General features: G+C 39.6%; 1 protein-coding gene across 3 annotated transcripts in view; it reads left to right on the forward strand.

Moving 5' to 3' along the window:
• The window catches only part of Jade3 (jade family PHD finger 3), a 104951-nt gene extending 89762 nt beyond the window's left edge, over positions 1–15189 (forward strand). For all 3 annotated transcript variants that reach the window (XM_031344645.1, XM_031344572.1, XM_031344715.1), the window contains 3 exons: positions 4542–5012; positions 6090–6207; positions 12245–15189. In XM_031344645.1, coding sequence (XP_031200505.1) covers positions 4542–5012; positions 6090–6207; positions 12245–13152 — 1497 coding nt within the window. In that variant the 3' untranslated portion in view covers positions 13153–15189. The remainder of the gene's footprint in view (positions 1–4541; positions 5013–6089; positions 6208–12244) is intronic.
• The last annotated feature ends 122 nt before the right edge of the window (positions 15190–15311 follow it).

A 15311-nucleotide genomic window follows, 5' to 3' on the forward strand; every position in this document is an offset into this window, starting at 1 on the left:
AGATAGGTGTGGTGCCGAACCAGAGTGCCCTGAAAATTAAAAATACCTCTTGTAATTACATCAAGATGATCTCTCGTGATTCTTGGGTGCACGTCTTCCCGAGATTTGAGTGGGGTCTCCCCCAGGGGTCTTTCAGCACCAGCTCTGGAAAAGGAAGGTGACTGGGTCTACCCTAATCCCTCTCCTTTTTCACAGTACAAGTTGGTGCTGTATGCTACTGCTCCTATAGGGCTGGACCTATCTAGAATAGGTTGTCCACATCAGGAATGCATTTGCTCTAAAAGCTTCCCTTCTTTAGCTGCTAGAAGCCAGCACTGGCTGTAGTGAACAACTAAGGCTGGTCTGTGAGCACACCAAAGAATGGGGTGGGGGGCAAGCAAAGCACCAAGTTATGCACTTGACAGAAAGAATTAAGGAAACCCATAATTCTGCCTGACAGACCCCCAACCTAAGAGTTAATAATAACCTCAAAGGAGCTGCAGAAATAAGTTGATACCCCTAGATTGGGTCTACATAACAACCAAGTACCAGTCACAGAGTATCAGCCCTAAAGGACAATCTCTCCCCTGGCTAGTGACTCTGTTCTCAGTCTCCACAGTAATCTGTAGAAAACTGGGTTTGTGTCTCATTACAACAGTGGGCAGGGTCAATGACCAGCATGTCCTCCACTCTCTGCCTAAACACCACAGCTTATCCAAGGAAATATACAGCTTATACTCCCTACCACACCACCCCAAGAGCCATGCATTTAGTGTTTATTTCTCCACTCACCAGAGCCTTGGAGGCAAGACGTAATATTGGGGACTCACCACATAGAAATGGCTAACTATCCATTTGCCTGGCCTTATTCTTGGGTCCCTCTAGAAATCAGTTGATTCCATGTAACCCAAAGCCTCTACCATAGTCACATAATTAGCATAGATTATCTGATTCCAAGTAAACAGACAACTTTTACCACGCACAACAGTCCAAAAGCTTGCTTGTCATTTCTCAGGTACTAGAGACAAAGGGCCAAACCTTTCTTTGGACCAGGTTAATCCTTTGTTACGCAGTACTCAAAATAAATGAAAACATAAATCTAAATAAAAACTTCTACATGAATTTTCATAGCAGCTTTATTTTATAATAGCAATAAATAAATGATTGGCTCCAGAACCTGGCTGGCCTTTCCTCTTTTAGCCCCAAAGTGTACAGATCTCTAATTATAAATACCACAGAATGACCTTTTCTAAAACTTAGATGGGTTTATGGCAGAGTTTACCAAGAGAAATTCCCAATTACCATCCATATATTTGTTTTTTGGGTAATTTATTTCTCTATAGTCTATAATTTTGTCTAAAGAGACATCTGTTTTTGACATTTTATTGGTGGTTGCTAAAAATACCTTTTACTATTTGGTTTTTAAGTATCTGTCTAATTTTTTAGTCAAGTGATAATAAAAATATTCAGAAATGCATCCTGAGCTTAGCATCACCCTCATTTTCATAAGGTTTGTCAAATATGTGGAAATTTTAAGAGTATATATTCCATGTAATATAATCAGTTTCCAAAAGAATTACCCCAAGCTAAAGAAGGCTGGTTTTGTTGTTTTGTTTTGTGAAATTGTGAGCTTTAATCTGGTATGTGGCTAGATTACCAACCAGTTCATTGGATTCATTGGAAGTGGGGTGTGTCAAAATTTAGAAATTTAATTAATAATAAATGTGAGGCTGTGTTAGATGATCTTGGAATTATGCCCCATTCCTGAAATTCCTTTATCCTGTTGAATTTGTTTAAGTGTAATTCTCCTACCAAGCATTGTGGCAAATGCCTTGATCCCAGTGCTTCAGGCATCCCAGCACTCGGGAAGAAGAGGAAGGCAGGTCTTTGAGTTCAAGTCCAGCCCGGTCTACATGTTAAGTTCCAAGACAGCCAGGCTATGTAGAGAGACCTGTCTCAAGAAAATGTAATCCTGGGGCTGGAGAGATGGCTCAACGGTTAAGAGCACTGACTGCTCTTCCAAAGGTCCTGAGTTCAAATCCCAGCAACCACATGGTGGCTCACAACCATTTGTAATGAGATCTGACTCCCTCTTCTAGAGTATCTGAAGACAGCTACAGTGTACTTATGTATAATAATAAATAAATCTTTTAAAAAAAGAAAAAGTAATCCTCCCTATTGCTTTAATGGTTGATAGTAAAATTAAAAGAGAATTAAACATCCAAAAGAAATGAAATAATTATACAACAGATAATAAAAGACATTCTTCAGCAAATAATCAGTAGGGTGTTAAAAACAGATTATGTCTCTCAGATCAAACTTACAGAGTAGAGAAATATAAACTGTACAAAATAAAAAACAATGCATAGATGATGATTAAGAATTCTCTTAATGGTGCTGGAGAGATGGGTCAGTGGTTAAGAGCACTGACTGCTCTTCCAGAGGTCCTGAGTTCAATTCCCAGCAACCACATGGTGGCTCACAACCATCTGTAATGGGGATCCAGTGCGCTCTTCTGGTGTGTCTGCAGACAGCAGCAGTGTACTCACATACATGAAATAAATAATTCTTTTAAAAAAAAAAAGGAATGTCACTTAGCAAACTGCCATAAAACCATCTAGTTTTAGAAAAGATCATTCTAAGAGCTAGAGAAATGGCTCAGCTGTTAAAAGCATTTGTGTTTCTTGAAGAGGACCCAGATTCAGTTCCCAACACCCACATAGGGCTGCTCACAATTCTATAACTCCAGCTCTAGGTAGTCTGATACTTCTGATTTCCATGGGTAATGCACACACATAGTAAACATGCATATACATTCACACATAAAATATTTTTAAAGTCATGTGGTATTGTAATTGGAAGTTTATATACTTTGGTGGTAAGAAGAAAAGCCAGCCATACAAAATAATGCTGATATGAAAACTCATACAAGCATTTTGTTTTCATTTCTATTAAGTATCTTGAATTTCTAAGACCTGTCATACATTGTGTTCTTTCTATCTTTATTCATTTCCAAGCTTATTCTCTGTTCAAGACTCCGACGTGTGTATACTAAGCACAGTGACCTCCAAATTGCAGGCTTCCAAAAGAATTAGCACTTGCTTTAACTATGAAAAATCCCACCATTTTCCTTTCACTTTTAAAAAATATTTACTCTTAATTTTTAATTCAGATAGCTAAAGACATTTAACTAAATCTAAAAGGTTTTTAGAGTACATATGATCTCATCCTAGTTTCTTAGAAATAAAATCTCTTCTGTTAATATCTATGTGTACCCCTATGTTTTTAAAAAGGAGAGCTGTAACATTTTAACCATAAGAAATGGTAATTTAGTTTAAGCATAAGAATGCATCTGTCAGGATCAAATTCTTCCTACTCTGTTTCACTATGAATAGTCAGTGTGTGATCCATAGTAATGCTTAATAAATGTATTAGATCTATCAGTGGAAGGCAGAATAGTGCAAACTTAATTTTAAAATACCTATAACTATATTCTCCAGTAAAACTGACTACAGTGATGAAAATGTTTTATGTGTGTATGTGTGTCGGCTAGTTTGGCTTAAATGTAGCTAATATGACTGAGGAGTTAAATTTTTCAATGCTATGTCATTTTTTCAAATAACATGTATTTATTGAGGGGAGCACATGTGTGGAAATTAGGGGACACCTTGTAAGAGTCAGCTCTCTCCTACCTTGTGGGTCCTGTAATTAAATTTGTCATCAGTTTTGACAGCTTACATTCTGAGCCATTTGTTCTCATTATATGTCATTTTAATTAACTTTTTTTTTGCAATTTAGGGAATGAAACTTACACATGCAACACAAGTGTTCTTATAATGGGGAACAACATTTTGGCTACATTGAAATTAATTTAAATTTAAATAGGCTTTCATGACTAATTGTCTAATCTGATGGATGGCTCAGCTGTATAAGAACAATTTCAGGAAGTTAAATTGTTTAAGTATTAAAGTTCCTGTAACCTTTTAGAGTCATGGATGTCCTGGCAACAATATAAACTATGCCTTTTTTTCATTTGTTCTAAGCAACTGCGTTTTGAGTGATGTATGTTGTTGTCTGAATTGATGACATACTGGTATATACATAATTGACATAGCTTCTGTCTTAAGCTTTATGGCCAAGGATTTTTTTCAGTTATTAGTATGTGAAAATTACTACAATAAAAGCATATATTGGTGATATGGAGGACCCAGAGAAGAAACCATATAACTTTACATAAATTAGACACTTCTCCAAAACAAGGGGAGGCCTGAATGCTTGCTGCTTGAATTGAAACCTTAAAATGGGAATTTCGTTATTTTTGTTTCAGTTTTATTGTTTTCTATATGAGCAAGTTTCCTGAGTAACTTATAAAAGTTTTCTTTCTTGTAAAATATTTTTCTTCTTTGTTTTTGTTTCATTTTTTTTATTTGTACAATTTTTTTATGGTCAAGCCTCCCTTTTGTCTTTCCTTTGCTTTCTATAAGCTCACATTAGGGACCTAGGGATACAAAGCTCTCTGTCCTCTTCCCATCTCCTACATTGACACATTCTTTCTCTTTCAGTGCTCTGTGAAAAGCTGTATCACTGCCTTTCATGTCACCTGTGCCTTTGAGCATGGCCTGGAAATGAAGACCATCCTAGATGAGGGGGATGAAGTAAAGTTCAAGTCATTTTGTCTCAAGCATAGCCAAAACAAGCCAAAACTTGGGGACACCGAGTACCACCACCACAGAGTTGCTGAGCAGAGCCAGGCAAAAAGTGAGAAAACCAGCCTACGGGCACAGAAGCTTCATGAACTAGAAGAAGAATTCTATACCTTAGTCCAGGTAGAAGATGTTGCCAAAGAGATGGGGTTATCTGTGTTCACTGTCGACTTTATCTATAACTACTGGAAACTAAAGCGCAAAAGCAACTTCAATAAGCCATTAATCCCCCCAAAAGAGGATGAAGAAAATGGCTTGGTTCAGCCAAAAGAAGAAAGCATTCACACTCGGATGAGAATGTTTATGCATCTGCGGCAGGACTTAGAGAGGGTAAGCTTTGACTAATGTCTGCATAGAGCTAGAAGATATCATTTCCAGTTTTAAAATAACCACCCTTTTATAGTGTGAGCTTCTGTGTCCTTCCTAATTGTCTGAGTTCACTGTGGCCCCAGATGTTAAGCTCTGTTTAAATTTTGACACATTTGTGCTATGAACTTTAACTTTGAGTTCATTATTCTCAGTTGATTAACTTTGTAATTCACTGTCAAGTCTAAAATGGCTCGGCTGTATTTTACTAACACATTCCTCAGACAGAAGCCTAAAAGAATGAACTTTGTCCAGAAAAGTACTGTCTCAGGGTTTTCTCAAACTCAGCACTATTGACATCTTGAACTGCATAATTATTTATTGTACAGTGCTGCCCTTTATTGTAAGTGGCAGAATAGCATATTTAGCAGCATCAGTGATCTCTACCCACTTGGTTCTCACAACCAGAATTGTTTTCCAAGTTTACCAGATTCCTCCTAGGGGTTAAAATCATCTCTGGTTGGTAGCCACTTCACCATGTAATTTAACTTATGATATATTCATCAGGCAAATTAAATGCTATAAGAATTCAAAAGAAAAGGTTGGTGCTATATTTACCCTAGGGAATTTTGTAATTGTATAATTATAGAAATGAGCCAGGCCAGCCAGGCAGTGGTGGCGCAACCCTTTAATCCCAGCACTTGGGAGGCAGGGGCAGGTGGATTTCTGAGTTCAAGGGCAGCCAGGGCTACACAGAGAAACCCTGTCTCGGAAAAAAAAAAAGAAAGAAAGAAAAGGAAATAAGCCAGGCCTGATGGTATAGATGCCAAGTGCTATCATTCATACTCAGGGATAGAAAGGGAAGGCTAAAGTATGATTCCATTTTCGTCTCACCCGGTAGATTGTGAACATTAAATTGATCCTACTACAATGTAGACTAGAGAGTAGGTTTCAGAGGTTTGGACATGGTTTGTGGCCCTTGGGTCTTATCCTCACTCCCACAGCCATCAGAATTCAGTGGTCTTAATGTGACTGAACAATTTCAACTGTAAACTTGCTTGATATGACAAACATCTTTATTTGCTGGGGATTTTCTTGCAGGTCCGAAATCTGTGCTACATGATAAGCAGACGAGAGAAGCTGAAACTATCACACACCAAAGTGCAGGAACAGATCTTCGGTTTGCAAGTCGAGCTTATCAATGAAGAAATTACAGAAGGTGAAGTATTTCTTAAAGTTGTCTGGGAAAATATAGAAAATCTGTTTATATCCTACTTTTACAATTTAGTATCATATCCCTTGTACCATTTAAAAATTGTTTAATTTGTTTCTTTTTTTTTGGCGGGGGCGGGGGGTGGTGGTTCGAGACAGGGTTTCTCTGTGTAGCCCTGGCTGTCACTCTGTAGACCAGGCTGGCCTCCAACTCAGAAATCCACCTGCCTCTGCCTCCCACGTGCTGGGATTAAAGGTGTGCGCCACTACCACCAGGCGTTTTATTTCTTTCTATCTAATCCTGATAATTAATGTGGCCTATTTTATTGTCAACTTGCAGGTAAGATATTCCTGGGAAGAAACATGCCCCCCCTCCAAAAAATAAGGAAGGAAAAGAAATTCTAGAATAGGATTTGAGAAGTTGTAAGTTTGAGGCAGGTCCCAGACAAACATTTAATGCCATTAATTACAGCCATGAAGTATTTTGTAATTATCAAATTGACTTAAAATCAAGAAGTTAGCACCAAATCCCAGTTCCCAGAAACCATTTAATTCCAGGGTTACTCATAACAGATACTCTTAAAAGTCATCTGTTAAAACGTTCCTCAGCCAGAATTTAAAAGAGATATATTATTAATATTTTCATTATTCACTTTTATTGAGAAGCTACTAGAGCAGTGGTTCTCAACCTCTGGTCAAAACCTCATGGGGAAAGTCAAATAATCCTTTCACAGTGGTTGCTTAAAACCATCAGAAAACAGATATTTATATTAGGATTCATAACAGTAGCAAAATTATAGTTATAAAGTAGCAATGAAAATAATTTTATGGTTGTGGATTACTACAACATGCAGAGCTTTACTAAAGGATTGTAGCATTAGGAAGACTGAGAACCACTATACTAGGAATTAAGAAATAAACTAGAAGATAGTGCAGTCAATAAGAGAGATTTTCTACACTACCCACTTGGTAAGTATCTTAATGAAGACACCAAGGCAACTCTTACAAGGGAAAACATAATTAGGGCTGGCTTACAGTTTCAGAGGTTCAGTCCATTGCCATCTTGATGGAAAACATGACATTGTCTAGACAGACATGGTACTGGAGGAGCCAAGAGTTCTACATCTTGATCTGAAAGTAGCAGCAGGAGACTGTCTTTTGTAGGCAAACAGGAGGAAGCTCTCATTCCACACTGGGTGAAAATTGAGCATAGAGACCTGAAACCCTACTCTTACAGTGACATACCTACTCCAACAGGGCCACACCTTCTAATAGTGCCACTCCAGTCGGCCAAGCATATTCAAACCATCACATTCCACTCCCTGGCCCCCTTAGGTTTGTTCAAACACATGAGTCTATGAGGGCATACATACCCATAGTATAATGAAAAACACAAAAGTCCCCAGTCTATCACAGTCTCAACAATGTTTAAAAGTCCAAAGTTCAGAGTCTCTTCTGAGATTCATGCATTATCTTAACTGTAATCCCCTATAAGATCAATACCAAAAAGCAGATCACATAGTGAGGAAATACTGTGAGGACCAAAGCAAGACCAAAAACCAGCTGGGCAAACTCCAAACTCTGCATCTGCATGTCTGAAGTCCAACTTCTTTTACCTTTGTTGACTGCAACACAGTCTTGAGCTGTTAGCACCTTTCCTCATCAGGAGTTCCAAGGCTTTGGAGTCTCCAAGACAACTTCAACTTCACAGCTTCTTGTTCCAGTGCCTGGGATCTGCACATGATCTTCTTGGCTCCTCAGAAGGGCTGGTGTCACTTCTCTAGCTCTGTCCCCTGTAACACTCTAAGCTCAGGTTGATCCACTCCACTGCTGATGCTGTTCTTGGTGATCATCCCATGGTACTGGCATCTCCAATAAGCTGGGGTCTTCCACTACAACTAGGCTTCACTAATAGCCTCTCATAGGTTCTCAATTTCTTTGCATGACCCCTTTAGTCCTGGGCTATCAACTGCAACTAAAGCTGCACCTTCACCAATGAATGGCCTTCCATGGCCTCTCACAACACCAAGTGTCAGCTGCTCTTCATGCCTTCAAAACCAGTACCACCTGGGTGACCCTTACACATTACCAAGTCCTGCTGCAGCACGAGGTACAACCTTGGCTAGCTCTGGAACACAGCCTCTTTGTGCTCTCAGAAAACACTTCCCAGAAGATGTCACCTCACTGATGCCGGTCTCTTCTTAATCACCACTAATTCCTTAGCTCCAGCTAACCAGCATTAATTGTCCCAGTAGTCTCTTCTACTTTTCACACTAAAGCTAGAGCCACATGGCTGAAGCTGACGAGTTCTGCTGCTTGCTAGGACTAGAACATTGCCCACTTGTTCTGTTACATCCTTTACTGCCTATGCTTAGCTATCCTAGAACTTGCTCTGTAAACTGATCTTATTTTTTTGTTGTTTTTTGCTTTTCAAGACAGGGTTTCTCTGTATAGCCCTGGCTGTCCTGAAACTCACTCTGTAGACCAGGCTGGCCTTGAACTCAGAAATCTACCTGCTTCTGCCTCCCAAGTGCTGGGATTAAAGGCATGTGCCACCACTGCCCAGCAGTAAACTGATCTTAAACTCAGGTTTGCATGCCTCTGTCTCCTGAATGTTGGGATTAAAGGCATGTACCACCATGCCTGACCTAAACCTTTTTCTTAATAAAATAAAAAACTTTTCCCAAGATCTTTATAAGCTCTGGATTGTAGTTCATTCTATATATAGTCAAATTGACAACTGAGAATAGCCATCACAATTCACCCCTTGTCAATTTGACATATATGTGTCCAAATGAAACAAGAACCAGGTATAATAATGCTTAAGAAATAACTATCCCTTGTTCAACTGCAGACATATAAACAATAAGCTTAGGTGGGATCTTGCCTTGAGGTCACCACTCCATTAATCTGATTATTTCCTTGAACACAAAATTCAGCTCCATTCCACTTCCTGGTGTCCCTTTAATACTTTAACAATACATTTTGTACTTTTTCTTTCTCAGCTTGCTCGTTTTCATCAAAACACTCTGTTTTGAGATTTCCTTTGCTAATGCAATTAATCTAAATCTTTTCACTTTAGCCTCAGGCATACTCTTCAGACAAGGGTGGAAAAAGCAGCTGTATTCTTTACCAAAATATAAAATAGTCTCTAGGCACTTACTAACATTCTTCTCCTCTGAAACCTCTTGAGCCATGCCTCAACAGTTCAAATCACCTTTCAGCACCAATGTCTTCCATATTCCTACTAGGATGGCCCCTTAAGTCCCACTTAAAGCATCCCATTGCTTTCCAAACCCAAAATCCCAAAATCCACCTTCCTCTAAGCAAAAGCATGGTCAGGGCTATCACAGCAGTACCCCAGTCCCTGGGACCTGTCTTGTTAGGGTTTCTGTTGCTGTGAACAGACACCATGACCATGGAAACTCTTATAAAGGAAAACATTTAATTAGAGACTGGCTTACACTTTCAGATGTTTAGTCCATTATCATCATGGCCAGAGGTATAGCAGTAAGCAGGCAAACATGGTGCTGGAGAAAGAGCTGAGAGTTCAACATCTTGATCTGAAGGCAGCCAAGAGGAGACCATCTTTTGCAAGCAGCTAGAAGGAGACTGATTCCACACTGGGCAGAGCTTGAGCACTAGAAGCCCTCAAAGCCCACTCCTACAGTGACACCCTTCCTCCAACACAAGGCCACACCTCCTGATAGTGCTACTTCCCATGGGCCTTCAAACCACCAAAGTGAGAGAGATGGATGATGATAATTATAGTACCAAAAGTGGAACCTTGACTAGAATTATGACAGCCATATACAGTGACACCTCCCTGTGTTTCTTTTAATATAAAGATAGATGAGAGAACCTGAGTACTAAGAGTAACTGGTGAGTTGCTCTTAGTGTATAAAATCAGCACCCACTAAAAACCAACCATAAAGTAAAATAGATGTCAAAAGCTTTGTGAGTATAGGTCACAGGTATAGCAGGAAGTAGCAGAGGTACTCAGCCACACAAGGTTACCCTATAACATGACTACCAAGGCAGTAAGAAGCAAAGGACAACGGCCCATGTGCCAATGAGACTGGACATAGTCAAGCAGCTTCTGATTATAAGAATACAATTTACAACATCAACAAATGGCAAGCCCTAGCAGACATGGGAACTGTAGTTGTTCAAAATGGACCCTTGGGGAATACATGCTGCGTTTTAGGGTACCTGCAAGCCATCCTCTCTATATCTCATTTGTTTGTTTGTTTGTTTTTGTTTTGTTTTGTTACTTGTTTTTTGAGACAGGGTTTCTCTGTGTAGCCCTGGCTGTCCTGGAACTCACTCTGTAGACCAGGCTGGCCCTTGAACTCAGAAATCCACCTGCCTCTGCCTTCCAAAGTGCTGGGGTTAAAGGTGTGTACCACCACTGCCTGGCTTCTATACCTCATTTGTAAAAAGCTATATATTGTAAGATGATAATGGGCAAAGGCCAATTTTAGGGTGACATCCAGATAACTAATACTTCTCTGGATAATCCTATATGTTATGATTCTTTCCTGCAATCCTTTTTGTTTGTTTGTTTGTTTGTTTTCGAGACAGGGTTTCTCTGTGTAGCCCTGGCTGTCCTGGAACTCACTCTGTAGGCCACGCTGGCCTCGAACTCAGAAATCTGCCTGCCTCTGCTTCCCAAGTGCTGGGATTAAAGGCGTACGCCACCACCACCCGGCTCCTGCGATCCTTACCACTATCATACTTTGCCCAGGGCCAGCAAGATGGCTCAGCAGGTAACAGCACTTGCTTTGAAAGCCAGGTGCCCTAACTTTAATCCTTAGAACCCATATATATATATATGGAAGGAAAGAATTAATTCCATAATATTGTATTCTACCTCTACACACACATACTCTTGTGTCCATACATTGGTCTGGTAATATTTTTAAACTTATCCTATACCCCATAATCATTTGTAATCATGAAACTAGAGATTAAGGTCATAAAATATTCAGGAGGCACTCACTGCTTCTAATGCCAAGTTAAAATACTTACTTACCTTTGCCCCACAAAAACCTGTACTGTTTCAGAGGTTTTCTATTTGAATTATTTGGGAATTCCCAGAGATGATAGGAGAATAAGATCAGAAACATCTATGAGGCATATCTTCAGTCCTGCTCACTATGCATATGTCCAATCATAAACACACAAAGAACTCATTTCAAACCACTGTGAGTGACATTCTTTATAGAAATGAAATACAAGGAAAAGTCTAGAGGAAGAACTCTGTTAGTGAGTTCAAGCCCCAGCACTCAAATAAAAAGCCTGTGTGGTACACACCCTTGTGATGTGATTCTAGGTAGAGAGAGGAGGATCCCAGAAGTATGCTAGGCTCATCAATTATTGAGCTCAAGGTTCAGTAAAAAGCCCTGTCTCAAAAACTAAGGTAGAAAACCAGGCAGTGGTAGCACATGCCTTTAATCCCGGCACCTGGGAGGCAGAAGCAGGCAGGTTTCTGAGTTCGAGGCCAGCCTGGTCTACAGAGTGAGTTCCAGGACAGCCAGGGCTATACAAAGAAAGCCTGTCTCAAAAAACCAAAACCAAAACAAAACAAAACAAAAACCAACTAAGGTAGAGAGGGATGGAGTAAAGAACTCTGGGAGGGGGGACCAGGAAGGGGAATAGTTTAATAAAAAAAATAAGGTAAAGAACAATTGAAGAAAACAACCAGCATCAACCTCTGCATGTATATACAGTTGGACCCACACATACACAAAAAATGAAAGACATGAAGAGAGGGATGACAGAGCACACTGGTTGTTGATCTTGTTTTGTAGGTTAGGAAAGCAAAGGTGAAAAGGATGGGAGCCATGGATAGTGTTTTCTGTGGGTCTCTGGGTTCATCATCTACTGCAGCTCGTTTCAGCTACTCACCATGGTATATATGCTCATCAAAGACAGGTGCTCATTAAACACTTGGAACAATAGGTTTGTGAATTCACTTTGTGATACACATATATGCTAGTAATTAAATCAGTTGTTAAACAAATCTTTCTTTTTTATCTCAGGACCTTCTTTGACAAATGCACTAGAGAACTCACTGTTTTACCCACCACCACGAATTACCTTAAAGTTAAAAATGCCTAAATCAACCTCAGAAGATTGCAGAGACAGCTCCACAGAAACTGAACACCAACCCTCGTCTCCTGGCAGCAGCTCCCCTGGTCACGGTAAAAGGAGCCCCCAGATGCCTGAGGAGCCACTGGATATGAATGTGAAAGTATACCCAAGATATCCACTAGAAAGCAAAAGTAACTGTTTGCTGGCTAGCCGAAGCCATTCTCGAGGTGAAACCAGGAGCTCCAGTCCTACTCAGAGAGCTCCATCTGCAGAATTCTATCATGGGCAATCATTAGGGAAGCCTCTAGCCCTTCAGGCTGCCCTCCATGGACAGGCTTCTATTGGTAATGGAAAGAATCAGCCTAACACCAGGCTTTCTAGTTCCAATGGCCTGGAGGGCAACTGGTCTGGGAACATCACCCAGAAAGTTAATTCAGGTGAGATGTGCTATGACCAGGAGTCCATGCTCGGCTCCCACTTGCCCAGTTCGGGCAACATTAGAAAATCTGGCATGGAACATTTCAGCAGGTCCTTTAAGGAGGCCACCAATACATGGGTGAAGCCTACTGAGGACCCCCAGTACTGTGTTAGGCCAAATAAGAATGTGAGCTCTAAGGAGCAGTTGTTGGGTAGACAGCTTCTCAGGCGTTCCACAGGAAGAGCTTCATATCAGGAAACTGATGGCTATTGCCCTGACTTGGAGCCAAGTGATTCAGAGGCAGAAGGGGAGGAAAATGAAACAGCAAGGGTAAAGAGAGAGAGTTCTGACAGAGAAAATCCTTCCCGTGATTCTGATCGGGAGTGCCATGGGAAAACTAAGACACACCCTCATTCCCACAGCTCAATGCAAAGGTGATCAGAAACACCTAAGGGTAAACCAACCTTTGCCTTTGCCCTGTATACTGGGGGAAATCTAAACACCAAAAGGATTCTAGTGTATATTAGGGGGAATTGCAGGGAAAATGATGGTTTGAAGTTTTTGAAAGCATTTCAGGTCTAGTTTTTATAAGCACATTAAAAGAGTTGCAGATTGTCTGGGGTTGCTTTGTCGGAGGCTGCTGGGAACAGTTGGGCCTAGAGTACTTCAGGGCAGCTTTCCCGTTACATTAACACACTGATTAATCTATGTATTAAGAATCCATGCATTGTCAATGGATTTGCAAGAGGATGTGACAAACACTAAAACTACTTATCTTTTGAAACTATACCATGTGACTCCTTGAAGCTTAAATCTGTAGACAATTTCTAATTCCACTGGTATCTGTAAAACCTCTTCAAGAGAGAGAGACCAGGAGAGCAACATTCTTAGATATTGACACTGTTGTCTTCCTTGCTTCATGCAAGGTTAAGTTTCTTTCACAGTATCATATCTTACAAAGTCAGTTCTTCTAAGTGTCCAGTGCCTGTTCCTAGACCTGGTTCTTGGGGACACACTCATAACTCTCTTATCCAGCTAACAAGCTAACTTGTGGATAGTGTTTACAAAAGTACAGAAGTACTACTTCCAAGGAAAATGCTCTGCTTCTCAAGGCATTTGTGAAGATGTCCAGAACATTTCCCAAAGTGTGACCTTTTCTGGTATATTTGTACCAGGTCAGGGTTTTTTGTGTTGTTTTCAAATAAATTTGAGTAAAGTTTGGCTGACAGTTTTTGTATACCTGCTTTAATGTTTATAAAATTTTTATTGAGGAATAATTAAGATATAGTGTAATGCACAGAGGCTTAAGTATTCTTACCTGCTTTAATTTTGAAACAGATTTTTATTGTCAGAAATTTGAAAGCATGTGTTTAACACATGGATATAATTTAGCTTTGTATGAATTTTAAATCCAAGGCCATTTCCCAAGCATAAAAGTTGGAGCCATTTTTCAGAACTTGCTTATACCACATTACCAAATAATCAGCCTTGATTCATTTCTAGACGAAGAGAATTTTGAAACAGAGGATAAAACAAGTCTGCTTCCCATTTAAGAAAAAGGAGAAAGTAACAGTTTGTAAAACCGTGAAGCAGACTGTAATTCTCAGCTTCCTTTTCTTCTTAGCCTTAAAATAATATTCTCTTTCTTCTAGTTCGGGAACATATAGAGAGAATTTTCAAACAAGAGGCCATTTTCAATTTCTGATGTTTCATGCTGGTGAAAGAAGCCAGCTGCAGTAGGTGCCAGTGCTATGGAGCTAGAAAACTCAGCAGTTTGCCTCTCCTTCACTTTCCTTCCTAGAGCCGCATTAAAGGCTTATTTGGGGTTTTGTTTTCTCCTGTTTTGAAAATTTGTGTATTTTGCCTCTCCTTTGGCTGCATCTTCAAAATATTCCTTTTGTGCCTATGAACATGTATGAACAGACCATATCATGAATAGTAGATGTCCTGTATTTTGTTTTAGTTGAAAAAATGATGAAGAGAATGTCCTTTCTTCATACCCTCAGCTTCTGTGCTTATTTGAATACTCATAGGGTACATATAAATTTGACACTTTCATGGTAATGAGTTATAATGAAGCTGAGTTGTAAATTCCTTAAAGGCCAGCAGGTTGCCTGTGTCCTTTCATGCTTTTGAATTCTGAGGCGGGGAAGCAAACATGGAAACAGTGCTTTAGCCAAATTCCATATGTAATGCCATTGGGAGAGTATTGCCTGAAATATTCAAGTCAGGGAGATAAAATGGTAATTTTTTTAGAGAATTTTACTGGGTAAACAAATGAGCCAACCTTTCATTGTATACATTCCAAATGCCCCAAGCATCTGCTACATTTTGTTCTTTGAAGTATTACCTCTTAACCTTTGTTAATGTTTTTTGTCTTGTCTTATAAAAGTTTTGAAGATAAACTCAATCTTTTTTCAAATGCCACCTTTTTATCAATACTTTTTCATTAAATTATGAAAACTGTTAACCTCTCTCAGTGTGATAATTTTCTATTCTGGCGTACTGACTTTTTTACATTGATGAGTTTACTTTCTGTATGTCTTAGTCAGGGTTTCTATTCCTGCACAAACATCATGACCAAGAAGCAAGTTGGG

Source organism: Mastomys coucha, chromosome X, assembly GCF_008632895.1.
Source record: "Mastomys coucha isolate ucsf_1 chromosome X, UCSF_Mcou_1, whole genome shotgun sequence".
Taxonomy (NCBI): Eukaryota; Metazoa; Chordata; class Mammalia; order Rodentia; family Muridae; genus Mastomys; species Mastomys coucha.